A 27,089-nucleotide genomic window follows, 5' to 3' on the forward strand; every position below is an offset into this window, starting at 1 on the left:
GTTTAAAATAATATAGAGCTGATTGGATACATATTCAACACTTATCTAACGAACGGTTAGTACCGATTCTTTATTGTCAGAAGGTAACAAGAGCATGACATCGGTGGGGGTCTAAATAGTTGTGCAATTACAAAACAATCAATGGTGCGGAGTGAGAGTCTGCTAGCGACCACTATAGGGCTGAAGAACAATTGGGTGGTGCTTTATACAACATATACATTATAATGTACACAACAAGATTGACCATACTACTCCGTCTCTCATCCTGACCATACTTCACACGTTTACCATTGATGCCAGTTAGGTACCTCCACATATAGTATCCTCCTGCACAGCCCGAATCAAAACCCCTTCCAGTCCCAACACAAAACATAGGAATTGTCATTGTTAATGTAGAAGATATGGAAATTCAAAATAATGTAATATGCATAGCAATTACGGAAACTAATACCTGTAATTAGCCTAGGGAATAATAACAGTACAAATGAAATTGAAGGTTACTGCTTATATGTTAATACAAGATAGGTACAAAATACAGAATGCCATTTTTGTACAAAAACAACATGAAAAAAAATTACATGTCTGTAATGGGGCGTTTAGCAACCCATTCCTTAATACCTGGGAGGTTTAATACCGTCTTTTGCATGACTTGCAGATTTGGACAGTCGGCAATTAGATTGTGACCGACCATGTAGTTCATGTAGTCCAGTATCCCAATGAAATAAAGATCAGCCCATGTGACCTAAAATAATGGATCAAGCCAGGTACCGCGTAGCGCAAAAGCCTACCTTTCCTGCTGCAAGATGGCCATTGTTTTTCTTCGCGATCGCCTCGATACGTTCCATATAATACGGGATGGTTTCCTCGAAGAGTGGCTTTTTGCGCGTCGCCTTGACCGCCTCATCTGCCTCGTACGAATACAAGGCGATTTCTAGAATTGCGCGTTAATAATGTCACAAGTGGCGACCGTAACTTACTCATTCTCAAATCGTTGATGGTGTCAACGATCGAATCGATCTCCAGATCTTCGAGATCGTTGGCGCCCATCAGTTTCACCTGCTTCGCCAGATAACGACAAATGGCGATACTCTGATACGCCTGGACGCCATTAAATTCGAGGACCGGCGCCTGCCCGAATGGCGTCTTTGGCTTGAGCTCGGGCCAGTTTTCTCTTTCGAAGCGAAAATCTTCGAATTCCAGCTTTCCGTAGCTCAAGAGGAAACGGATTGGCTCTCCTAAGGCTTTCACTGGGAAGTAAGTTAACTTGTATGGTGGTGCCATCGCAGAGATTTACTGAAACAAACATACACAAGTTTATACGATTCGTTCAACGTCATTTGTGGTTAAGAAACAATCACAGAGGGACCGTCGGACTGCAGGAAAACGTTCTCCATGCAGTTTGTGTGGAGTAGGGGGTTTTTTCAGGTGTTTTTCACACAGACTGCACATATCCAAATTAAGTAGGTATGCAAAAAAAAATATTTTCAATGAGCCCTCTTTCGAGATATTCAGCTTTGAAGTTCTCACCCCGCCCACAGACACACCCCACCTTCCATTTCGACCTACTTCACTTCCTCTGTCACACTGGTGCAAGTCTACTTTAGGGCAGAGATCCGTTTGTCGACTAAACAACAAAAAATGCAAAATCCGAAACGGAACCATATTGATCAGACGCTTAAGTTTCTCCAGGTTCATTAAATTCTTTATATTTTTCTTCAAATAGTACCCATAGAGTTGTGTTAACTACATGATGTCGCTTCTCTAGGTTGAATCAATGTCAAAAGATGAGAACGAGCCACCCTGAAGTGCTAAAATATGTGCTGTTAACGTAATTTCGGTCTGAATATCGAAAATAGCAGTCTGCAAGTAACACAATACAAGTTATTTTATAAGACCTGGGACCTGGTTTATTTTAAATAGACACAGAATTTGAAAAGTTTGTCGATTTCTCATTTTAAAATTATAAATTTAGTCAGTAATTGTTTAACTCATTTAATTCGATTTGTTGTATTTAAGTAGTTTGTAACAAATTTAAAACGAGTATCTTAGTTTTCTTGGATCAACGTTAACGATTCCGATACCGGTCGTTCGTAGTTGAGTCGAAATTTAACTTTTGCTATCTAACGTAAATGGAATTATTACTTTCAACGTTTCAACTGAATGTCAGTTACGATTTTTCGTGTTCCGAGTTACCTGACGTGCCAAATGTTAGTTTGTCTCGCATTTATTTGCCGTGCTATCGCTCTTCTTTTGTTTTGTGTTTCACCCGATTGCAGATTATTGGCAGAAAGCGCCCTTCTGAGCTCGGAAGGGTTGCGACCTATTAGTTCAAAGGTAAAATATTTTAATTCGTCCGTTTAAAGGCATTTTGATTATCGATAATGATTTTTTTGTGATAGTGATTTAATACATTATAACTCCGTTATTCCTGCGGAAGTATATACTTTCCTGACGACGAGTTGACTCCTTTTTAGCGCATTTCCACAAAAAAAATGCGCCATTGTGGCCATTTTGTCCCTCAGTCCGTCCGCTCGTTCGTTGAGACGCTACTAGTTCTTTATCTTTGTCTGTCTGTCCCTCTATCTGTCCGTGTGAACGATAACTTTGTTTAGAAATGTCCGATCGCTTTGAAATCTCCGTTAGTTATGAACTGAATTGCATGAAATTCAATATGGGCATAGCTTTAGCCATATAATACGCAATGCCAAAAGTTGAGTCGAATCGATTCAAAATTCGCAGTGCCCTTTTCGCATCTCGACCATTTATAAACCGAATTGCAAACTTTTTTATTTATAAAAGTATTTGAATGAAATTTGATACATAGCACTTGGAATAAATGAAAATCAAACGCCAATTTCAAAATTTGGTTTTGCGCATGCGCAGTGCCAACTTTTTATTTATGGAAGAATTTAAACGAAATTTGATACATAGTCACTTGGAATAAATGAAAATCTAATGGCCAGTTTCAAAATTTGGTTTTGCACATGCGCAGTGCCAACATTTTTATTTAGAAAGCATTGAAATGAAATTCTTCTTATAAACTGAAATTGAAGTAGCACGTCAAAAATGGATTGCCCATGTGCAACGTTATCTTTCATATTTGTGGCCGGATTTTTACGATTTTAACAGAAGTTGCATCTTACAAATGGGAAATGAATGCAAGTGGAAATACGCTTTCTGTAAATCGTTTACGATTACTTTTTAACTTGTTAATATCTGGCAGTAGTCTGCTATTTTAAGGTAGTTCTTGGAACTCGTTTATATTCCGATATTCTTTTTTCTGGTATTTTAAATCTTGCATCTTTTCGTACATCATCTGTGGTATTCTGATAATCTATGGTATAACTTTAAGAATATTCTTTGGTATTCTCTGCTATTTTCATTTCATTTGACTTTCAAAATTTGGGTAATATTAATATTTGAGTTGAAGTACTGGAGAAATGAAAATGTAAATTTTAGCGTGACAGTCAAATAGCGTGGACGTTATTTGGTGTTTGGGAAATTCGAAGACACAAGCGAGGTCAAATAAATTTCATTATTATATTATATTATTATGACTTTTGAAGTAAATAGTGGAGTTTGAAGTTCAAGATTGGCATTAGTTAATTGTATCACGTTCAAATTCACGACAGGGGCACTTCAAGGTAATTCTTTTCATTTAGCATTGATTAAATGAATTTAATACATAATTCGCACAGATCCTGTATAACCTTACGTGTGGTTTAATTGCCTCAAATATCTCCCATGTGGGCGTATGACCTAATTAAAATTTAGTCTGTCGCAATTATGCCACCAGAACCCATTGAACGCCTTACGTAGACGGTGATTAAGGGCATATCGTGGAAAGCCTGCCTGATATACTTGGATAGCGTGAAAAACCTAGAAGACGTTTTCTGACGTTAAGCCAATTTGAGAATGAGCATTTCTTGACCAAGAATATCCACTGAGAAGTTTCCTATTTCTATGCAAAACAGCGAATAACAGGCAAGGACTTTGAACGGATATAGTCCAGCTTCAACAAATTCTGGGATATCGTGATACGCATGAAAACTTTGTCCTGGATACGTATATGTCAGCGACGTTGGGATAGGGGGGGTCCTGTCGCAATTTCCAACGGTAGAAAGTTCTTTTTTAGTACTGGCCGTGTTGCGTTAAAATGGCTATTGCAGTTTAAAAATCCCGAAGGGCAAGTAGCCGATTAAATCGAACGTGTATTTCGACGACTTTTTACCGACTAGCCCAGAGCCCTTGATCCTGAAGAAACACGCCGAGCTGGCCGTTCGGTTTCTGGAAACATTGGAATCCAGAATGCTCTCTGGCGAATATTATTGTCTAATTTCGGGACATCTGCTGGAATCTTACCCGCAACGAATAATCATACGCGCCATCTCCATGCCCATTCCAGGAAATGGAGCTGCAAATACGGCATGTTCGTCGTCGGTCTCCTCAGCTTTGGTTATTCCTGTTGAGGCCATGGTCGAAATGCTCTGGTGGGTGTTAACGACGTCTACAATTCCCCTTACCCCCCAAACGGCGGGTGATTCGGTTACCGATGACACTCCCTTTGAGGTCTCTCGACGGGCCACTCTCGTCGGGGGGTAGTCTCTGCATTTATTTAGAGGCTGTCGAATATCAGAAGCTCGTTCTTAGGACGTGGCGGACTTCATATCTTCAACGTACCAGGCTCCTTGGCGTAAGTGGACCCAATTTAATTATTTCTTAATCGAGATCTTCGATTAAGAGATTTAATTCTTTTACTGCGAATTAGAGTACCACTACTCCAATCTATTTCTAAGCTTCGGGTTTAAGTCGGATAACTTGTTCAATGCAATGATCACGACGGATCTGAAAAGTTTTATCAACTTTCAAAAGTAGACCTTCGAACTTGCTGTTTGTATTATGTCTGTATCACTTGACCGTTGACGATTTTTTAACAGAAAAATAAATATGGTGTGTGGGGAATAAAAGTTTCGGTTACAATCATCAAACTTTTAATTGTACTATATTTTAGCATGGTTACATAAAAAGTTAAAAGTCTGTAACGGGGCGTTTAGCTACCCACTCCTTAATACCGGGAAGATTTAACACATTGCGCTGCATGACTTGAAGACTTGGACAGTCAGCTATCAAGTTTTTCCCGGAGAGGTAGCATTGGGCATCTAATATACCGACGAAATAAATATCAGCCCACGTAAGCTGAAAAAAATGCGTAGTGAAGATGAAGGTTCACTCATCAGACGACTACCTTGCCTGCTGCCAAATGGCAGTTGTTCTTCTTGGCGATGGCCTCGATACGCTCCATATAATATGGGATGGTTTCTTCTAAGAGTGGTTTTTTAAGTGTCTCCCTGATTGCCCCGTCGGTCTCGTAGTAGTAAGCGGTAATTTCTACAATCTCTCATTAGCAAAACTTCGGGTAAGTAACGGCTTACTCTTTCTCAAGTCGACGATTGTGTCGACGATTGCGTCAATCTTTAGATCTTCAATGTCGTTGGCCCCCGCCAGTTTCACTTTCTTCGCCAGGTGCCTACAGATGGCGACACTTTGATGTGCCGTAATTCCGTCGAATTCGAGCACGGGAGTTTGTCCGAAGGGCGTGGTCGGTTTAATCTGTGGCCAATTCTCTATTTCGAAGCGATAATCTTCGAATTCGATATTGCAATAGCTCAGTAGGAATCGAATAGGTTCGGCTATTCCCTTCAGTGGATAGTACATCAACTTGCATGGTGGTGCCATCGTTCGTCAACTGCTGGAAAGTTTTAAGAAGGATTATCAATGATATGAGAAAGCCTAGACGATGCCCGATACAAACAACCGTAAGCCTTTTTCTTAGTAAGGGGGGGACACGCAGGTGGCGATGCAGGAGGAAACCTTTTGGAACACCATTTCGAGCCAGAATGGACAATCAAATTTCAAATTCCACAGTTGACCGAGCTTCTACAGTCCACAATGACTTAAATTTCATGGGGAAAGTATAATCTGCTTATTTCAAAGGTAAGCACATTTTTATATTGTAAAAATCAGATATGCGCATGCGCAATGTCAACTTTCTTATTTGTGGAGATATTGTTTTCAAATTTTAATAAAAGATTCTTCGAATAAAGGCAAACATATCCCATATTTTAAACATCAAGTGTGCGCAATGTGAAGTTTTTTTATTGATAAGAATATTTATGCCATAACTAATTTTCCTTTGTACACATAAATAGATCACTTAGGTCACTGAGAACTTTTTTTTTTGTTTTTGGCTTTGGCAGTACCAATAAGCCAGCCTAGTTTATAAGTAAGATTATAGGCATTTTCCAGAGTGCCAGTGACTACAACAGCATGTCAGAGAATGCCATTTTTATTTTTATACCAGACGGCGGCGACATTACTTTGTTTGACCTTGGAAGAGAATTATTCCGCCCAACATAACCATATGAACCATTATCCGACTGCTTTCTGAAGAAAAAAATTGATATTATCGATGAAGTGCTCCATTGGAATTATAAGGATGCAATAAATTAAACTTGAATGTAGGGGTATACTTATAATTGTTATATGTTTTCTTTAGGTAATCGATTTCGGCCCTAGGCCATCGTCAGACCTAGCTGAAATTGCATTTGAAAAAATTGATATCTTCAGTTCCCTGCAGAAGTCATTTCCTGTGGACGAAGAAATATTACCACGGCGACCGTCGAACCATAGAACACCTTCACCACGCCCAACGCATCGTCGAAGTAAACATTTGAACCGAGGTCGTCATCCGCAGCATTTCATAATGTAACGGGAGCTTGCCTTGCAGATTAAATTTCGGTGTTTTCATTTCCACCGCGACAAAATCGCAGAGTAAACAAAAATGCTGCTGTGCTATTGGTTTAAAAGCGACACTTTGAACACCGAAAATTTCGTACGTGCGATTTTAATGGCCACAAGAGCAAAATTGGCTCAAAAAGTAAATAATGTGTTTTAAAAAAACTCAACTCAAGTTTCTTTAAATTTTTGAGTGAATTAGAGTATTGAATTATCGTCATATCAGAATTTCAGTTTGTGAACTCATGCCCATTTAAGTTTACCAACGTAATAGTGCATTATACAAATTTAGACAGAATGCCAAAGGTATGCCGTGTTCCCGTAGAACTCACCGGTTAAAAGAACGGAGCCGAAGAAAATTCCGAATCACTGTTCACAGAGAGGGAAATGTGGAACAGGTAACTGGAAAACGCTAAACATACATTTTACATCACATCTGTAATATACAAAAATTAACCATCCGAGAGGAAGAACTCTTGAATTTGAGCAATTTAAATCTGACGTTAAATTAATACAACATTTAATAAGCCAAACAATGGCCTGCTCACATAGATTTCAAAGTCGAAGGCGACGATGGATCGAATGTGATAACAATTGCGAGGATTCTATATTCGGTCTGTGCGCATTTGATTGCAATTTTTATCTGCTTATACCTACGAAGATCAGAGCTGTGGCGACGAGCACTCTAATTTTCTCAAAAATGCTCGCGAGCGAGTTTTTTTGCAAAGCGAAACCGCTTGCGAGTTCCGAGCACTCCTAAAAGTGCTCGACCGATTTATTGCGAGCGCTCGGGAAAAGTACCTGTGAACTGAAAAAACACTAAAGAGCGGAAAACGCGCTCAAGAGCGGAAAACGCGCTCGGGAGCGGAAAAAACGCTCGCGAGCGAAAAAAAGAGCTTGCGAGCGAAAAAAAACGTTCAGGAGCGGAAAAAGAGCTCGCGAGCGAAAAAAAGAGCTTGCGAGCGGAAAAAAACGCTCGCGAGAGGAAAGAGCTCGGGAGCGAAAAAAAGAGCTCGCGAGCGATAAAAACGTTCAGGAGCGGAAAAAAACGCTCAGGCGCGGAAACAGCGCTCTGGAGCGGAAAAAGAACTTGCGAGCGGAAAAAACGCCCATGGGCCTTAAACCGCTCAAGGGCAGAATAAAAGTCTCGAGTGCCGAGCACTTTAAGTAAACGCTCGAGTATCGAGCACCAAGCGGCCACTCCGAAAAGTGCTCGCGAACGCTTTTCACGCTTGGAGCCCTTTTTCGAGCGAAACGCTCGCGAGCAGTACCCAGCTCTGACGAAGATTTAGAAGGCTTTGGAACGTAATTAGCGCTTTGGAAGGTCCGAAAAATGATTAAACAGAGTCAGCCTGTCATAGCAAATGCTCCCCTTTGTGACCAGGACCAGACTGGGTGACCACTGACCGGTCAATTTCAGGCTCATTCGCAACGGAAAACTGGATTCTGACAGTCCAGGGATTTCTTATCGAGGCGCCTCTGGGCAAATCTGAGTCTTTTATCAGCTGCACAACATTTGGCTTGTACCCACGTGCAGGTTCCGTAGCGAGGCAGATAAAACTACCGAACATGAAACGAGAATTCTGAATTCCGTATTCCTCGTGCTTAACTTGTAACGAGTTGTCGCTTTCGACCTAAAGAAGCATTTTTTCGAATTCATATTTTAGTCCAATTTACAGGTAGGTATACCACTTTATAGCGAACAGGAATGAAATTGCGTCTGGAAATAAAAGGCGATAACAACTTACATAGTTCATAGAAACGGTTGACAATTTCGGACTTACGTGGTGCCAAATGGTCCGTTAACAGTTTAATAGTGTCCTCGTAAGTTTTATCCTTGACTTTCCCTGGCACTATGATCAAGCGTGCAACCTCATAGGTAGATGAACCACAAACTGGTTTTTATCTTTCTCTTTCTCTGTGATTCCATTTGACGTCACGAAATCAATTCGCTCCTGGTACGGTTCCAACTCCCCCTCCGGTAAGTACCGGGTGACCTAATAAGATTGTTCCTCGGCTATATCTCGAGAACCGTTCGTCATATGGATTAAGATTTAAGGGTAAAAAAATTGTTGGGTAAATCGGTCATGAAGAATCGCTAAAAAATATTCTAAAAATGACCAACAGAGGGCGTAACTGCCATCTTAAATTTTAAAATTGCATTTTCTTTAAATTTCGTATAATAAACTAAACATTCTTTTTTCACATTTTTAAAGAGAACCAGTTTATCTATCATTTTCGTAAAAACAAAAATCAGTTATTTCAAAAACAAAGATGGCGTGGGGCGTTCAATGTTTTTGCAATAACCTGCTTTAACTTCGTAACTGTTTGACCGATTTTAACAAATTTGTTATGGTTGAAAAGAGCATTCCTTGGGCAATGAGAATCAACCAAAATATAGTAATTTAGTTGAATCCGTCTCCGCCAGGGAGCTAGTTTTGACACTATGACCCAAAACCCTAAAAAAATCAAAAAAATCAAATGGAATGATATGATCTTATCTTTATGAAAAAGTAGCCAAAAAACATCCAAAGAGACCAGTGAAAACCGTTTTTCAAAATCTCGTTCCTAACCTCAAATATTGGGAAAATGAGATTAATTAATTAATTAATAAAAATGCTTAAATTGTATCTTAAATTTACTTTTTACGTATTTCAGGTCTTTGTGGATGGCGCAAAAGAAAAGTACTCTACACTTTTAGGTAGACCTTGCTCTTTTCAACGATACCAAATTTGTTACAATCGGTCAAACGGTTAAGAAGTTAAAGCAGGTTATTGCAAAAACAATTGAACGCCCCACGCCATCTTTGTTTTTAAAATAACTGAGTTTTTGTATTTTATGAAAATGATAGACAAACTGGTTCTTTAAAAATGTGAAAAAAGAATGTTTAATTTATTATCCGAAATTTAAAAAAAAATGCAATTTTAAAATTTAAGAATGGCAGTTACGCCCTCTGGTGGTCATTTTTGAACAGTCTTATTGGGTCACGCGGTACATGGCAAAGCTGATTATATTATATGAACCAAAATCTCCGATCCGAGCATGGTATAATAAGATCCGAGTAGACCAAGGATACGTTTACGCATAAAGCCGGAAAGTAGGCAATCCAACCTACACCAGATTTTCCCCCAAAAAATGGGGTAGCGGCGTAAACAGAATTAGTGGATGCCAGTGGGAGACTCCAGGGCACTGTACCGCCCCTTTAGTCTAGCTAGCAATACAAAACTTAGTCGTGAAGGAAACGGGTACCAACGATGGGCCTTGGCGTGCTTAAACACTTGGGAAATGGTTGGATGTATACTCGCGAAGGTCCGGGGGACTTTTGAGGTGAGGCGGCGCAGCCGCCGAAACCGAGCATACGCCCCATGTAATAAAACGATATTTCCCAAAGGCGGTACGAAGTTCGCCAGGTCTTCGAGTATAGTTGGTCTCCATAATCTGTGAACCTTTTATCGTAATCAATTAAAACTAACTGTAGGTGTGAGGGTATCTAAAGGTTATCAATGTTTATTTGTAATTCCTCATTTGATAGTATTTGTAGTTGCTAGGCATTTTATATACTTTTCTGAAATGTTTCTACAGATATCAGAAGCATTTTTCCTCCAGTTAGTAGGTACATCTTGAGTGTTCTTTTGCATCCATAAATTATCGTCAGCGCCTCTTTTTCCATGTGAGCCTCTCGACTGTGCGTCTTTTGCATGATACTGTTAGGTCTATTTTAAAATTAGATCCTTTTATCAGAACCACAGAGCATAAATAACAAGTGGAGTTTAGATAACACTCATTAAACATAAATACGATCTCCCTGTAAAAAGTAAGGGCTTCTTACTTATTGTTTAGAATCTTCCACACACAAGCCTTTCAAGTTCGTAGGTCTCGAATAAATGTTTTGGTTATAACAAAGCTTTTAATAATATTACATTTTCACATGGGTTACACGGCCAAGTGTTCGCTTAGCTATAAAAAATTACACGTCCGTAACGGGGCGTTTAGCTACCCATTCCTTAATACCGGGTAGATTTAAGACATTATCCTGCATGACTTGAAGACTTGGACAATCCGCAATTAAGTTCGTCCCGGAAAGGAAATTTAAGGCATCCAGCGATGCAACGAAATAAACATCAGCCCACGTAAGCTAAAAACAATGTGCTAAGAAGATGATGATTTACTCGTCGGATGACTACCTTGCCTGCTGCCAAATGGCAGTTGTTCTTCTTGGCGATGGCCTCGATACGCTCCATATAGTAGGGGATGGTTTCTTCCAAGAGCGGTTTTTTACGTGTCTCCTTGATCGTCGGATCAGTCTCTTTGTAGTAGACGGCGATTTCTAAAATCTGCATTTGCAAAACTGCAGATACTATAAGGCGACTTACTCGTTCTCAAGTCGGCGATAGTGTCAATAATTGCGTCAATCTCAAGATCTTCAATATCATTGGCGCCCATCAGTTTCACTTGCTTCGCCAGGTAACGACAGATGGCGATACTTTGATAAGCTTTGACGCCGCCAAATTCCAGCACGGGCGCTTGACCGAACGGGGTGGTCGGCTTAATCTGTGGCCAGTTTTCCCTTTCAAAGCGATGATCTTCAAATTCGATGTTGCCGTAGCTCAGTAGGAAGCGGATCGGTTCGGCTATCCCTTTCACTGGGAAGTACATCAACTTGTATACCGGTGCCATCGTTAAGACGCTGCTGGAAAGATTTAAGAAGTTACATCGGACCAAAACCACTGGTATCTGCTATAAACAACCGCAAGTGGAATGTTACCATATTTGGTATTTTTAGTACAGTTTCAATTTAGGGATGTCAACCACGCGAAAGGGCAATGCAGACATAAAAAATGACGTTAAAGGCGCAGAGGGTAGAGGATAATATACGTCCCAAGTTCAGTTTTTTCCTGCAGCGCTACTGAGCTTTTCGGGTTATCACCTGAGACAAATTTACGGTCTCCAAGGTTTTTTTTAAGATGCTCAAACAAAAAGATGTCCTCAATCTTGGTCGCGGGGTGAATGCGGTAATTCTGTAAAGCGACGATTTGCGATAATTGCGAACAGAACACCCTCACAGTCCCTAAGAATGGTTAAATTTCCAGACGAAGTCTTGAGAGGTTCCACCCTGTATATACAACTTACGACGATACATACATTTTTGAGAGTTGGCAACCATGCAATTTCTAGGTGGGGAAAAGCTGCCTGCGCCACCTTGAAAGCACGAACGGGAGTTACGTTTGGCATCTTGTCTTGAATGGCGGTCGTAAACGCGTCGCTCCATAAATGTTTGTTGTTATTTTGTGTTATTTAATGCAGGTAGTAATTTTTGCATTTCTTTTAATCGTATTTGTGTTTTGTATGCCGCATTTTATATTTTTTGTGTGTTTCAATCTTTGATTTAACCGCAATGCAGAATGACATGTTAAATACCGTTATGCTATTGTTTGTCATTGTTTACGTTTTTGGTGTAATGCTTGCTTAATTTATGTTGATGGATGTTGATTACTTGGTTTTGTCCGTGAAGTAACATTCATATAAGTTTTGATAATTTTATTTTAATATATGGAAATACTGATTCGTTTGAGGTATGTACTCACTAGTTGTTTGTTACTAACAATTTTCTCCGTGAATGAAGCAGTCACGGGGGTGGTAAAAAAAGTGTAGTCAAAATTGAGCTACGACACCTAATTCCGTGATTGTCTTCGACATCCAACTGTAGGCTCGAAACCCCGAAACCAGGGGCGGGCTACCCATCTTGCAGAAGCGGGATTACGCTAATCAAAGCTCTTCAGTTTAGAATCTATGTGCGATAAATGAGTGGCGATTCAATAATTTCCACATACCTTGATTTTAGTTAAATTTGCCTACAAGACCATGTAATTTTCCATCTTGCTTTTAACAAAAGGACTTTATTGCACCAAAGATGAGTCACATCCTGTACTCTTAACCCTTTCTCAGAATTTAGGTTCCTGCTCCTACCTGGCCCATTGTTCCCAAAAACTTGCTTTTAACCTAGAGTGTAACCAACATTCTGTATATGCATTTACTATCTTTGTTAACTACTGCTTAAACTTTTACAAAATATTTTGTTAATTACCTTTTGGACTGTTTTAATCAAACTGCGAGGTTTTTCTTACGTCGTACTCTTTTTACCCTTAGCAGTTACTTTTGCGAGAGTACGACACCTTTTGGCTTTGATTGCTTTGTTTATATTAATGTACAGCAACTAAATTTCCGGGCTTTCACAATCTTAATAATTACGATCATTATTAAACAAACTTTTCACATTTTTGGTGTTTTATTTTAAATTCCTTCCCGAATGTACTTCAGATTATGGCGTTGTTTACTACTAACGTAAGGGGGCCTTGCCTTAGATGTTTTATCATGTGTCACTTTTCAAATTTCAGCGGGATCTTGTTTAGTTTTGGAGCGAATAGTCATTCGGGTGGCCATTTTTCAACGTTGCCGGGTTGACTTTATTTCCGTGTTCTTGTAGTGTGAAGCGTGTAGAACCTGGGGGTTAAGTACACTACAGCCATTATAAGATCCTGTGAAACACCAATGTTTCGTTGTCCGAGACAATAGCTGTCATCGTTCGCCAAAGCCCCTGACAGATTTCTTTCCCCAAAGTTTCTGCACTGGCCTAACCAAGGAGTCGAGGAATTCATCGAGCAAAAACTTTCTTCATACCTCAATCTGTGTGTGAGTCACACTGCCTTCAATTTTCGATCATTTTTAGCTAACGTCAATATTTGAGGCCCCAAAAAGGTCACAAAAATGTAATCTGATACTTTAACATCGATTTTAGCAAAAATCAGAATTACTAAATTTTTCATGAAAATCGACGATTCTGATGTAACGCACTTGCGACTGTATTGCTGGGATGGTAAGCATGTAACAAATGCGGTCTCTAAAGTAATCGTTAAATAACAAAAAGTCCAAAGAACTTCACCAGCGAGAGCCCATTCTGTGCCCATTTCGATTAGTTTTTCAATGTTCAGTTTCGCGTCGTATTGCGTACAAACGCTTTCGAACTTTTTATGGCGCCCAAGTGGCATATACGATAGCCCCCATCCTTCCTCTTTCGATTGCCGTGCCAGCCCTTCGAATACCTTGAATATTAGGGAAACTATTACTTTTTTTTGTAAAGGTGCGCAATCTTTGAAAAATGCAAACTGGCCCGTACCGCCAAAACCGTTAATGTTTTATAAAGGCATTTTGTTATTTTTGCACTCCTCGTGGCGAAATGTATAAGATGATATCAAAAAAGCGACTACTTTTGACAATTTTTTTTTCGTTTCAAGAAATTTTGACGAGACCGTCTGTAACGTGTTCTTTGTCATAAATTGCAACGTCCGATATGTCGATTGATCGAATCGGCAATTTTTTTCAATTTTTACGGGGTATTTTCTAACGTTTCGTTTTTACGTTGAATGTCTGACTGAATGCTTAGGAGGTGTACCAAGTGTGAGAGTGTAACAGAGTTTACGAAAAATATCACTTTGGCTTTTGTCGTTGACCGGCACTTACTTTACGAAAGATGTGGAAATCTCATGAAATTTATTTTATTTATTTATTGTCCCTCTTGTTCTACGCCCTCAACTGCTGAGGTATCAAGTCAAAATTGCCGAAATGAATTTTCTAACGTATTTACATCAATGGGATTTTGCTATCCTTAATCTGGGTAAGAATATTTTTTATATTGTCGTTGTTTACAATATTTTCCATTAATATAATATAATTACCGTTGGTTATCCAACATTAAGTAAGGCGTACATTCAACGATAATAACAAAGTTGTCTATTGTGCATGCGCAGTATGATTTTAGACTCTTTCAATTGGTTTACTCTTACTAGAGGAGCTACCATAAAAATTTCGTTCAAATTGCACCACAAATAAAAAAAGTTACGTATTGCGCATGCGCGATGCGATTCTTTACGCATGCATTTTGTTTGCCTTTACTAGAGGAACCTACCATAGTAAGTTCGATTAAAGTGCACCATAAATAAGAAAGTTACGTTGTGCGCATTACGATTTTTGCCCTTCCTTTTTGTTTACTGTTTCAGAGGAAGCTACATAAAAATGTCGCTTAAATTACACCATAAAGAAGAAAGTTGCGTTTTGCGCATGCGCAGTGTGATTTTTTGTACGTGCATTTTGTTTGATTTTATCAGAGGGGCTTACTATAGAAATGTCGATTAAATTGCTCCTTAAATAAGGAAGTTGCGTTTTGCGCATGCGCAGTAAATTTTTTGCGCACGCGTTTTGTTCGATTTTATCAAGGGACCTACCATAAAAATTTGGAATCAAGGCATAATTTGGTAAAACGTCTTTCACGAATGGAACATTGACATTTGCGAAACTGAAGCAAATCCCGTGACTAACACCCGCCTCTCCCAATAAAACCCCCTCCAGAGGGAAAAGGAAAGAGTCAGGGGGACAACTCCTCGGCTTAGGGGAGTATCGAGGATGGGGGCGTCGAATAACTAGGATAGGGTAAATTTTTTATCAACCTCTCCGCGCGGGGGGGGGGGGCGAAAGAGGTGTAAAAAAAGCACAAAAAAACCGCTTGTTGGGACCTGGACCAAAAAGGGGGTCGGTACTTTCGGAATCTGTAGCCGTTAGTGGTGGCTACTTCTCGAATTTTTTCGGTCCGGCTCCACCTCCCCGGGAGGCGGGGGGGGGGCAAATTCCCCCGAAATTGCTCATAAATTGCACTCTTCTCTGGCGTTCATTCGGAAAAGACGAGAGCGAGGACGAGAGTTAGAAGCATGTCGTTTTTTACGTTGGCTACGTTACGGCGATTGAGCTCACCCCCCATCCCACCCCCACCGTTGCATAGAGGTCAAGTTATGACGTCGTAACTGGCGAATGCCCCCCCCCCCTACCCCTCCACACATTACCTATACATGGTAATTTTGGCGTTTATTCGGAAATTACAGGGGCTAGAACCATGCCGTTTTTTACATTGGATTCCTATATCAATCGGCCACGTTTTAGAATCGAATTTTGCATGCGCCAAAAATCCTAATGCGCATGACGCAACTTTCTTATTTATGGAGCAATTTGAACAAAATTTCTATGGTAGATTCCACTAATCAAATCAAATAGAACGCATGCGCATCAAATCGTACTGCGCATGCGCAAAACGCAACTTTCTTATTTATAGAGCAATTTGAACAAAATTTCTATCGTAGGACCCGTTAATGAAAAGAAATAACATGCATGCGTAAAAATCGTTCTACGCATGCGCAAATCGCAACTTTCTTATTTATGTAAGTAAATGATAAGGAATTGGTGTACAATTAACACATAGGTAGGTAGCCGTCGAATGCCATCTATAGCATGGAACGAAACAAGCGAGGAAACAAGACTATCCAAAACCCAGTAGGTATACAGGGTGTCTTAAAGTAAATAGAATAACACGGCTATCTTTGTTATTATACTTCCAGATTCGGCTAAATTGGCAAAGTAGCCAAGTGTAGTTTTTGATACTAATGAATCATTCATTAGTATCAAAAATTAGTATGAAAAAAATAAATCGTTTCGTAGATATAATTGGAAAAAAGTGAAAATCGACATTTTTAGTTCAAATTCAAGTTTCAAATAAAAGTTGGAAGATTCTATGGGATAAATCGGGGATAAATTCAATGGGTGAAGAAAATTATTTTTTCAAAATGGCGGTTTTCGAGATATTGACATCAACGTCTTCCGAGACGTCTTCATTTTAAATGGACGCCATATTGGATTTTTACGTCACTCGATAGAGAAAAAAATTACAACACCAGTGATACCAAACTCTCAGTATTTCCTTTGGGAATCAACCTTGCATTTTTGCCTCGAAATTTACAATGTATTTCTTATGGCAATAATTCCATGGCCGTGTCGATATGACTATGCGAGACAATAAACGAACAAATTTGGTTTCAATCATAATCAGCCATAGAATTATTGCCATAAGAAATACATTCTAAACTTCGAGGCAAAAATACACTGTTGATTCCCGAATGAAATGAAAAAAGTGTATCACTGGTTTTGTAATTTTCTCTCTTTTTTAAGTAGGTAGTACTTAAAAATGTATGAACAAGCATTTACATAATAAGTACATAAAAATGTTATAAGTAACAAGGATATTAATTAAAGATAAAATATTTCATCTAGACTACATTGTCGAAGAATGGAACCCGGAACACTAATAGCATTACCCAGTTTATATCCTATTTCCGAGCCTATTTCGTTAATTAAATTAAAAGCTTTTTGACAAAAGGGTCCAAATGTTTCAACAGCAAAAGTAACAGAGTTGTAACTATGATTTGCGATTTCTTTATATTTAGCATGTTTTCTTCTCTATCAAATGACATAAAATCCAATATGGCGTCCATTTAAAATAAGGAAGTGGTTGTCAATATCTCCAAAACCCCAATTTCGAAAAAAAATTTCTACGTCCATTGAATTTATCCCATCGAATCTTGCAACTTTTATTTGTAACTTTTAATTTTATCGATAGCTCTCTTTTGAACTTTTGAAAATTGGCGATCTTCACGTTTTTCCATTTATCTACGAAATGAATTGTTGTTCAAAATATTCGCAATATCCATTAGCATAAAAAACCACACAACTTTGCCAATTTAACCGAAATTGTAAGTATAATAATAACAAAGCCATGTTATCTTACACAATTTAAAACACGCTGTATATTATGCACCGAAGATATGAAGACAAAAATACCCGATTTCGGGGGAATTTGTGCGAAATAAACCTACGCTAGCGAAGCCTTAATAGTACATTACATATCAAGGTAGAGAAGTCGACTATTATTGCCTGAGCACGAAGATTACATCTCGAGGCGCTTGCGCCGAGGGGTGTAAGGTGCGAAGGCAATAATAGACTTCTCTACCGTGGTATATATACTATTTTTTTCACTACTAGCACTTGAAGTCTTCTAAATTAACATATTATATTGATAAGAAAGTGAACGGTTGGACAGAATTTTTTGTTTATTAATTTAACATGTCAATCAAGTACGCGGAAGTACAAGTCAAACAGGCCGCATTTTGTTCTGTCATTGAAATATTTTCAAAGAGTAATTTCGTTCGAATTTTTTCAAAATGTGATAATTTTAGGTATGTAATTTCTCTGGAAATGGCGGATGGTGGCAATTATTCATTTTAGAGAACTTGTCTAAACGTTTATTGAGCGAAATTTCGGGTTGTGTTTTCTAAAAGTGACAGCGTGACAGTTCTCATTATTGACTACTAGTTAATAATGTCCACATTATTAACCACTTTGAACAAATGCTGAGAAAGCCTACTTTACAAGTGGAAAAAAGGTTAATAATCATGGCATCAGACGCTAGTAGTGAAAAAAAGCATTTTTATTTTACCAACCTATACGATGAAATTCACTAAAAAACAGACTATCGATATATTGGTGCTTTTTTGAGCCCAATCAAATTTCCTTTCCCTTTCTTTTGTATTTTATACAATTACAACATTACCTAAAAACAACCCTAACTACATTCTTACAACAATTAAGCAAAAAAAAAAGAAATTCTGTACGGTAAAACAATAAAACGGCGTATCACAAAATGGTGCCAGAGTTTATTTCAAAGTCCCCTGGGAAAAATAAAAAAATACTCGTAAAATGTGAAATTTTGCACATGTGTACAAGATGACGTAAAAAAATTATGACGTCGCTTTTAGTAAAAAAAATGTTTTTCGACCCCCCCACCCCTATAATACACGTATGCGTCGCCGCAGTGGGTTGGAATTTTACATTCGACATGTTTGGGAGGTGTAAATTCTGTCTTACAATTTTGAGATTAATACTGAAATTTACAATGTTTATTAAAAATTTGTTTAAATAATTACGCAATTGTTTAAACAATCACGAAACCAACTTGGGTACTAATTATTCTTTAATTCAAGGATTTAGTTTCCTTATTAAAAATCCGTTCTGGTTCAAATATTCCAACATCTTAATAGCAAATTCATTTCAAATTCGCGACACGATTAATTTATAGAAAAGTCTAGGAAGAAAAGTGTCAAGATTTGCTTGGTCCACCCACTAACGGCTTATTGTTACAGGCAGAAAAATGAATAATAAATGTTCATCGTAATTGTAAAAGAATGAAAATTGCCATTACAATTTGCCCTGCAATTGATATGACTGTTCTTATTGGCTATTCAATTGAATGAGAACGCTTTGCTTTAAACGCCTTGAAAGACAACACCGGTTAGCCCTCCCCGCCGGGGACCGGTCAACGGATTATCTAGCTAGATAATGCAGACGCATTCTATGAAAATGTGCGCATTTCAATATCAATAGATACAATCTTTTCGGCAACCACGTGTTGACATGGCCTTGAGATAGGGCCTATTAATTAATTGGCACCTTTTCCGTAAATTGTGAATACACGCTTTGCAATAAATTGATATAGGACTTACCGAAAATTGTGATCGCGAAGAAGACAAGCACACACAGCACAAGCCTCCAAACGACTGAAGAAAAATGAATATGATACACAGTTCACGTGACCTAAGCCAATTGTATGATGTTTGTTGTAGCCAATTGGAAATCGAGAAGTAACTTCCGGTCTTCCGCTCAGTTTAGATTATAAATCGCTGCCTAACGGTTTCATCTTTCAAGAGGGGATTTATTATGTTTATAAATATAATTTATCAATTTTTAACTATAACGGGAAAATGAGCGAGGTATTATTTACCTTGTTACAACAAATCCAGGCAACCACCCTTGCGAAAGACGTGCAGATAGCTATGGCTGGTATAGGCAACATATCAATCACGTTTTTCACGAGAGTACTGCTCGAGTAGGTAGAAATTTGAATAAACGGAAAAAGTAACTTTTACAATTACAATTGCATAAATAAAAAGTAGGTAGTGTCTATTAAAGTCTTTTACGTAGAGCAAAATTTAAATGTATGGTGTGTTGCCTACCTATACAGTTTTACTTGAATTAGTGGTTTTATACAAATTGCAACTTTTTAGGGACAAATTTACTAAATGGTTTGGTCAAGATTTCCAATTTTTATCGCCAAATTATCCAATTTAATTTGAAAACCACGAAATTGAATAAGAGGATTGCATAATTGTTTCCACCCTAGCCAAAGCCTATATAATCGTATGCACTGGTACAAATTGAATTAACCTTGTGGTTGTGGTGCTTGAATGGGTCCGTGGTCAAGGGGGCGTGCAACGCCAGGTTCGATCAGTGGCGTAGCATGCCCAAATGGTACCTGGAGCGAACATTAGAATTGAGCCTGAGAGATTTCACCCTGTATATACAACTTACGACGATGCACACATTCTTAAGAGTAGGCAACCATGCAATTTCTGGGTAAGGAAAAGTTGCCTGCGCCATCTAGAAGGCAGGAACGTGGGTTACACATGTTTGGCATCTTGTCTTGAATGGAGGTCGTGAACGCGTCGCTCCATAAATGTTGTTTGTTATTTTGTGTTATTTAATGCAGGTAGTAATTTTTGCATTTTTTTATATCGTATTTGTGTTTTGTATGCCGTATTTTATACTTTTTAATGTGTTTGAATCTTTGTTTTTGAAATTTTCTTGATTTAACCGCAATGCAGAATCACATATGTGCTACCGTTATGCTATTGTTTGTAATTGTTTACGTTTTTGGTGTAATGCTTGCTTAATTTATGTTTATTGATGTTGATTACTTGGTCTTGTCTCTGAAGTAACATTCATGTAAGTTTTGACCATTTTATTTTAATATGTGGAAATTACCGATTCGTTTAATGTATGATGATTCATGACTGTTGTTTGTAACTAACAATTTTCTCCGTGAATGAAGCAGTCACGGGAGTGGTAACAAAACTGTAACCATTTGAGCTACGATACCTAATTCCGTGATTGTCTTCGACACTCAACTGTACGCTCGAAACCCCGAAACCAGGGGCGGGTTACATATCTTGCCGAAGCGGGATTACGCTAATCAAAGCTCTTCGGTTTAGAATCTATGTGCGATAATTCAATAATTTCCACATGTTTTTACCGATAGTTAAATTTGCCTACAATTTTCCATCTTGCTTTTAACAAAAGGACGAGTCACATCCTGTGTATTTCACTCTTTCTTAGAATCTTGGTACCTGCTTACTTGACCCATAATTCCCAAAACTTGTTTTAACCTATATGTTACCTCTTGATGTTTACCACAATTTAATATTAATTTGACGGCTGGTTTTTTAATTGGTAAGTTCTTTTTTTCCCCGCCTATTTCTATTTTTTATTCGGTGAACTACCATTTTCAAAGTTTATTTTTGCAATGTAATTTATTTCGACTTAAATTTCCGAGCTTTTACAATCATAGTAACCAATATAATTATTAAACAAACTTTGCACAATTTCAGTGGAACTTACTTAGGAGGATTATCAGCAGGTACTTAGGCTGTTAAAGTCAGTTATCTGGTCGTTATCTATAGTGATAGGTAAACGAGGAATTTGGATTTCTTCTGTCGATGTATCTCGCTTTTGAAAAAAGACTGTGCGTTGAATTTTTTTCGTCTGTTTCCACAGAATATGGTCTACTTATTCTTATTCTGTGACTGTTTCCTCATTGATGTCGAAGTTGCTCGCTGTGATAAAATTATCATTTTTTATTTGACAAATTTTTGTGAAATGTAGGTAGACACCCTTAGCAGAACATGTAATATTGACGTTTACTGTACTTGTTATGCCACTGTCGGAGAACATTTTCTGACCCGAAAGACCAATTTGCAAATGAGTGTAACTTTTGTTTGAAAAATGACCTTAAGAAAAACTGTTCAATAATTTTGTTCCGTAAGTATGTACCTAGACAACAAACTTCGTGGAATTTTGTCAATTTTCGTTGTCCGGCCAAGAATTGCAGTGGAATTATTTTTTTCGAATTTTCAAAAACTAATTTCAGATTCAAAAACCACCAGATACCAAATTTCGTCGAAATCAACATTTTTTCGCACCCCTATTGAGGGGTGTGTCCTTTTGCGGTAGGAATTTTGAAAAATTATTTGCAAAACCGGAAAGGGCATACAGCAAAACCTATTCAAAGACTTACCACCAGTCTCTGTAACTGTTGCTGAGAAAAAAAGAAACTTTACCACTTTTTTGAGGGTGGCTCCTAAACGAATACATGGATTTTGTGTGTGTTTGGATCCATCGTTCCTCGAAATGGGGGTTGAAATATATTGTGTGATCAAAACTCTCTAAACCTTCCCCATATAGTTTTTATTCGTTGAAGTTTTTAAAAATAAAAGCGACTATAGCTTCGGCGTACTGCCATCATCAGGCGATGTGAAATTTAACAGGAAAACGGTAAGTTACAAACGTTGAAGACGAATAAGACGAACATGTTGTTTTTTAATTATTACCTGGCCGAAGCCAAGTGAAAAAACCTGAAGGGTGGTTAAACCGGAAAGGTTGTCCTAAGTTTCAAAACGAATTATTATCATGCCTTGTTAAGACAAGACAACCAACCGGAGGGTTGAATTATTACATTAAAAGTTGAAAGTTGAATTTAACACATTTCAAAAGAACCGGGGGGAAAAAATAAACTCATAAAAGTTTTGAAACTATTGAGATGACTACATATTTAAATTATTTAAGTTAAGTTTAAATTCGAGATCATGCAGACGGCATGTCTAGAAATGATTGACCACCAGGTTTACCTATCACTAGATAACGACCAGATAACTGACTTTAACAGCCTAAGTACCTGCTGATAATCCTCCTAAGTAAGTTCCGGTATCTACCATTCAATATAATATACCTATGCCGTTTTTGAATTCTCCACCAGCGAGCTACAATACCATCCTAACCATCGTCTAGTGAAATCAAAAAACAAGCCTGAATCTTTGGGACAAAATCATACCGTTGTTACTGCTGATCTTGCAATATACAGCACAGCACAAGAGATACCTGATGTGGAGTAACCCCCAAAATTTACAGGGAAAGGTACCTATTTGTACCTATATATTTCACCAAAGAACTGAGATACATGGAGTTAATGAATTGTTAAGATTTTACAATGCAACTCGGCGGAATGCATTTGTAAACTAAACGGCCTAAATCTCGGCCTAAATAGCTAGTTTTGGTATTCGGAGAGAAATTTCTTAGTAAAGTAAAATCTCTTACGCATCGCTCCTTGTTTAGCGAACGCTGCTGACTATCCTTCCCTTTCCGGCTCACTCGCGATTACCGACTCGGCGAGGTCGGTAGGTTTTTACTTAAATGACCGTAACTTTTTTATTATGAAAAATTCACGGTAATGTTATAGAAAATAAAATAATCACAATGCTTTGGAGCATCGAATGAGCTATAAATATTGGAAATCGATATCGTGAAATAAAAAGTTATGAGAGTTAAAAGTGCGCACTTTTCATCTGCTACACGAATTTTGGAAGTTGACGGTCATTTTTCTAAAAACTGTCCATAACAAGGTAGGTAAATTGAATGCTTTAGATTCTGATATAAATGTACTTTCATTTTACAAAAGGAATTATTGATGTATATCGCTTAGTTGCTGAGAAAATAAATACTTTCGGTGGTCTAGTCGCGCGCGCGAAAATGAGTAAATTTCAACTTTAGCGGCCTATAACTTTTGTCAGGACCACGGGAAAATGTCGTAAAGCGAGATTCTGAAGGTTCAAACATTTCTGAACAAAATGGTGTGGGTCCCAATTCTTTCTACTCCGAAAAAAAAACTACCTCAAATAAGCGAGTTAGCGCCGGCTCTCCGCTGCACTACAGGTATTAGTGCAGGCGCATATGTAGCGATTTACTTTTCTGTTTAAAACTCGTGATGTGTGATAATACAGATTCACGTTTCTCTGATTCCCAAGAGTACAGTGACGAGGATTAGATAAGGTTGAGAATAAGCATAACATTCTGTCGTTTTGTTTGATATTACATATATAGAAAGACCTAAGAGGTCAAATGAGATTTCAGCAACGCAACTATATACATCTGATGTTTACTATAATATTCAAAGGTACAAAATTCACTGGTTTCCATGTTTTTAATTTCAATTTTTATATAATTTTTGATTAAGGTCAATCTGTCATTGATGACAGGAGCTATTATAGACATTTGCAAATGTCAAAAATGCGGCCCGTAAAGTGACAGGTACCTACGGCCAATAAAGTGACAAGCGGTAGGAAACGTAGTCTGCTCTGCCTTTGTCATGGAAACTAAAATTTTCTGACAGAAAGTAGGCAAAAGCGAAGGTTTCAGGACTATTTTGGGTAATACGGTCTATTCAGTATATCTTCCGTTGCACGTCATTGCCTGAAGAAAACGACGTACCAACGTAAATTTACTTTCGTTTATTAGGCAACACATTAAGCTTGTAGTTTATTTTGGCCGCAACAATTGGTAGGATTTCGCTATGTTGTCGCGTTTAAATTTGTAAATTTGACAGGTTGCTTTTGGTTTACTTTTCGTTTGATTTGATTTTGATTATTTTCTACGTCTTTCGCTGTGCATTGGTTTGAAGAGTAATTACTGAAGAATTTTGATAACCCGTCAGTAATTGTGTTCGATAACGGGAAAATAGACAACATTAAAGTGTGGTTAGGAGATCATAATGTGTTCTCCGAAAATGATTTTAAAGCCGAACTGTTGAAAAGGTTGCACAGTAAGTACGTTCGCAAATTATTTGGTATTATCTAAATCTTGTTGATACTTTTAGGAATAAATCAACTAAAATGTATCGCATAACGCATTGACCACTTAGCCGAGCAATACGGTTACTTCGTTTTACGATTACCACCCTATCATCGCGTTTTTAATCCTATCGAACATATTTGGGGCATAGCGAAAAATTACTACAATCGACACATGGGTAGAGATGGACGAAGCATTGAAAATTGCATAAACATGTGACAAGAAACACTACAACCGATAACTTCCGAAACGTGGCGCAATTCAGTTAAGGATACGGAAACTGTAATACACGAGTGGTACGAAAGAGAAAAGCAATTAGATCTTGAAAACGTTGCTACTATTATTATAAACTTTGAACACGAAAGCAGTTCCGATGATTCCGATTAATTTGAATATCATCCATCACATCACATAACCTGTAAAATTTTATATTTAGTACTTTCTCTGTAAAAGAGATGCTACATTTGTACAGTTCATAAGTTATTAAAGTATATTGTATGTATATTGTGGTTCCAATTAACGAAATGAATAGTAAAAAATGTTTTACATTATTTGTATGTTAAATCAGTTAACGTTACTCGTTTCGAAATTCCTCATCTCACTCGTTAACGTAAACCTTGATTTACCATACTCATATGTAAATAACTACACTTTATTCCGTATAACTTCCGTTGCACGTCATCATTTTCTGTGACGTAATTACTATGCAATAATGCCAAATCTAGTTTTGAACGATTTAGGTTATGTCACTTGTCAACAAGACAGTGCATTCTTTGTGTGAACAATCCACACCTTAAATAAAATAAAAATAATTTATTTCATACTGCTCTTTTTTCTATGAAAATGCCATACAATTTTTGATTAGAATGTTGTACGCATTCAAATGAAAGTAAAAGTGGATCACTTGATTTGTTTGATCTGACATTAGTTTGACACAATAATATATATTTAGGTTTATATGGATGTCAGTTGATGTTGCTAGGCAACATTTCCAGTCTGGTAAAATACGATTTACCAGACTCAAATGGGTCAGGGAAAGCGGCGATTACTAGATAGTATGAAATAATAGTATATTATATTATGAGGAGCTAAAGTGATACTTTTTATGGCGAGTCAGTGTTTGATGGCCGAGCGAAGCGAGGCCAGCAAAATACTGACGAGCCATAAAAAGTTACTTTAGCTCCGCATAATATATGCTATTTTTTCTTCAAACGTGAGAATAACGCCCAAATAATGGTTTTCAAATCGGAAGAAATATTAACCCGATCGTTATGGGTAGCCGTGAGCGCGTCGGCCGTGGTGACTATAACAATTGCTATAGTTGGCCATTATTAGTTTTGACGTTTTAATTGTGGATGAGTTTTTCGATTTCAAATAAAAATGAAATTGCACAAAAAATACTTTCGACAACTTTAGAAAATCCAGGTTTATCAGATGGAATGACTTCAACTACTCCTTCATTTGAAGCAGAAACCAATCCAGTTTTTTGAAAATACTTCATTCATTCATTAGAAATAAGACGAGCCAAACAAAACTTGACTCTTCAAAACTTGGATGCTGCAGGAACGAAGGTTTAATTTCAATAATGGTAATATGACTAACTGAACTTTCAACATTAACTATTATTTAAATAAATAAATAGCTTCTTTGATCGACTATATTTTTATTTCTGTTAAAATCAGAAGGAAAGATCAACGCACTTGCTAGGTGAACCAAGAACCTAATGTAAATAACATCAACTTGTCAAAGCAAAACAATGTGACACTGGCACTGAAGCGTTTTATTGCCTAGGCACTAAAATACTTCACTGCCGCTTGTTCGATTGTTCTAAAAAGTCAAACTTTAACTCAGAGTACTGGGCTACGTAATGTCAATATTATATGACGTTTGAAGAAAAAAATATTTACCCAAAATCGTCATGAAACCTTCATTTTCATGCCTACTTTATGTCAGGAAAGTGTTAGTTTCCATGACGGAGACAGACCAGTCTACTTTTCCTGCCGCCTGTCACTTTACCGGCCGCAAAGCTTTCGAAGGAAAATATTTCAGCTTGTATGCGGGTGCCATTATAGAGTTACTGCAATTTTAATATTAACAATTTATTTATCACTGAAGAGCAATGTAAACTGTTTGCTAGATAAGGAACTGCTACACGTTTATTATTAGAATACATTTGCTTTGGCTCTTGTTAACAATGTTGAAAGTACCTACTTACCTATTTTGGATATGATATGTAAGTGAAACCCAAAGTGGAATCTAGTTACTTGCAAAACGCAGAACTTTCTGAAAAACTCTCCTAAAAGAGCGATAGACTGTAATAGCTGCTATACACTTTACGACTGGCTAAAATGACTGTCGGATTCCAATTAAAGGAGATTGCCACACCTACACCGATAAAGGGAATTTCTAAAGTTTTCCAAATGCAAGTAATCGTACTCATTCGTGGTACCACAGATAAAATACCCAATTTATCTGTGGTGGTACTAACGGTCAAGTTTTACGCACTTTTTTAAGGTACAGGTCGATAAAACCTTTTTTCTATAACTATAAGTACCTATCGATATCTTTATTCTTCATGTTCCCCAGTTCTTTCATGTTTTTACCAGAGTCAATCCGCCATATTGGAA

General features: G+C 37.8%; 1 protein-coding gene and 1 long non-coding RNA gene across 11 annotated transcripts; one reads left to right on the forward strand and one right to left on the reverse strand.

Moving 5' to 3' along the window:
• Positions 1–402: 402 nt before the first annotated feature.
• On the reverse strand, positions 403–26,830 carry LOC116181373 (glutathione S-transferase-like). 10 transcript variants are annotated; one of them, XM_031501719.1, is made up of 4 exons: positions 26,678–26,799; positions 978–1,293; positions 789–931; positions 403–742 (listed from the first exon to the last, which is right to left on the reverse strand). In XM_031501719.1, the coding sequence occupies exons 2-4, from the start codon at positions 1,279–1,281 to the stop codon at positions 575–577; spliced, it is 615 nt and encodes a 204-aa protein (XP_031357579.1). In that variant the 5' UTR covers positions 1,282–1,293; positions 26,678–26,799; the 3' UTR covers positions 403–574. The 10 variants fall into 10 exon arrangements, with proteins under 10 accessions (XP_031357579.1, XP_031357578.1, XP_031357587.1 ...); XM_031501718.1 differs by lacking the exon at positions 26,678–26,799 and adding an exon at positions 19,230–19,378; XM_031501727.1 differs by lacking the exons at positions 403–742; positions 789–931; positions 978–1,293 and adding exons at positions 4,975–5,196; positions 5,246–5,388; positions 5,433–5,746 and having other exon boundaries at positions 26,678–26,815.
• LOC116181375 lies at positions 24,378–24,614 on the forward strand. Its single transcript, XR_004147242.1, has 2 exons — positions 24,378–24,433; positions 24,488–24,614. It is a non-coding gene; the product is annotated as an uncharacterized LOC116181375 (long non-coding RNA).
• Positions 26,831–27,089: the final 259 nt, after the last annotated feature.

Source organism: Photinus pyralis, unplaced genomic scaffold, assembly GCF_008802855.1.
Source record: "Photinus pyralis isolate 1611_PpyrPB1 unplaced genomic scaffold, Ppyr1.3 Ppyr1.4_LG9, whole genome shotgun sequence".
Taxonomy (NCBI): Eukaryota; Metazoa; Arthropoda; class Insecta; order Coleoptera; family Lampyridae; genus Photinus; species Photinus pyralis.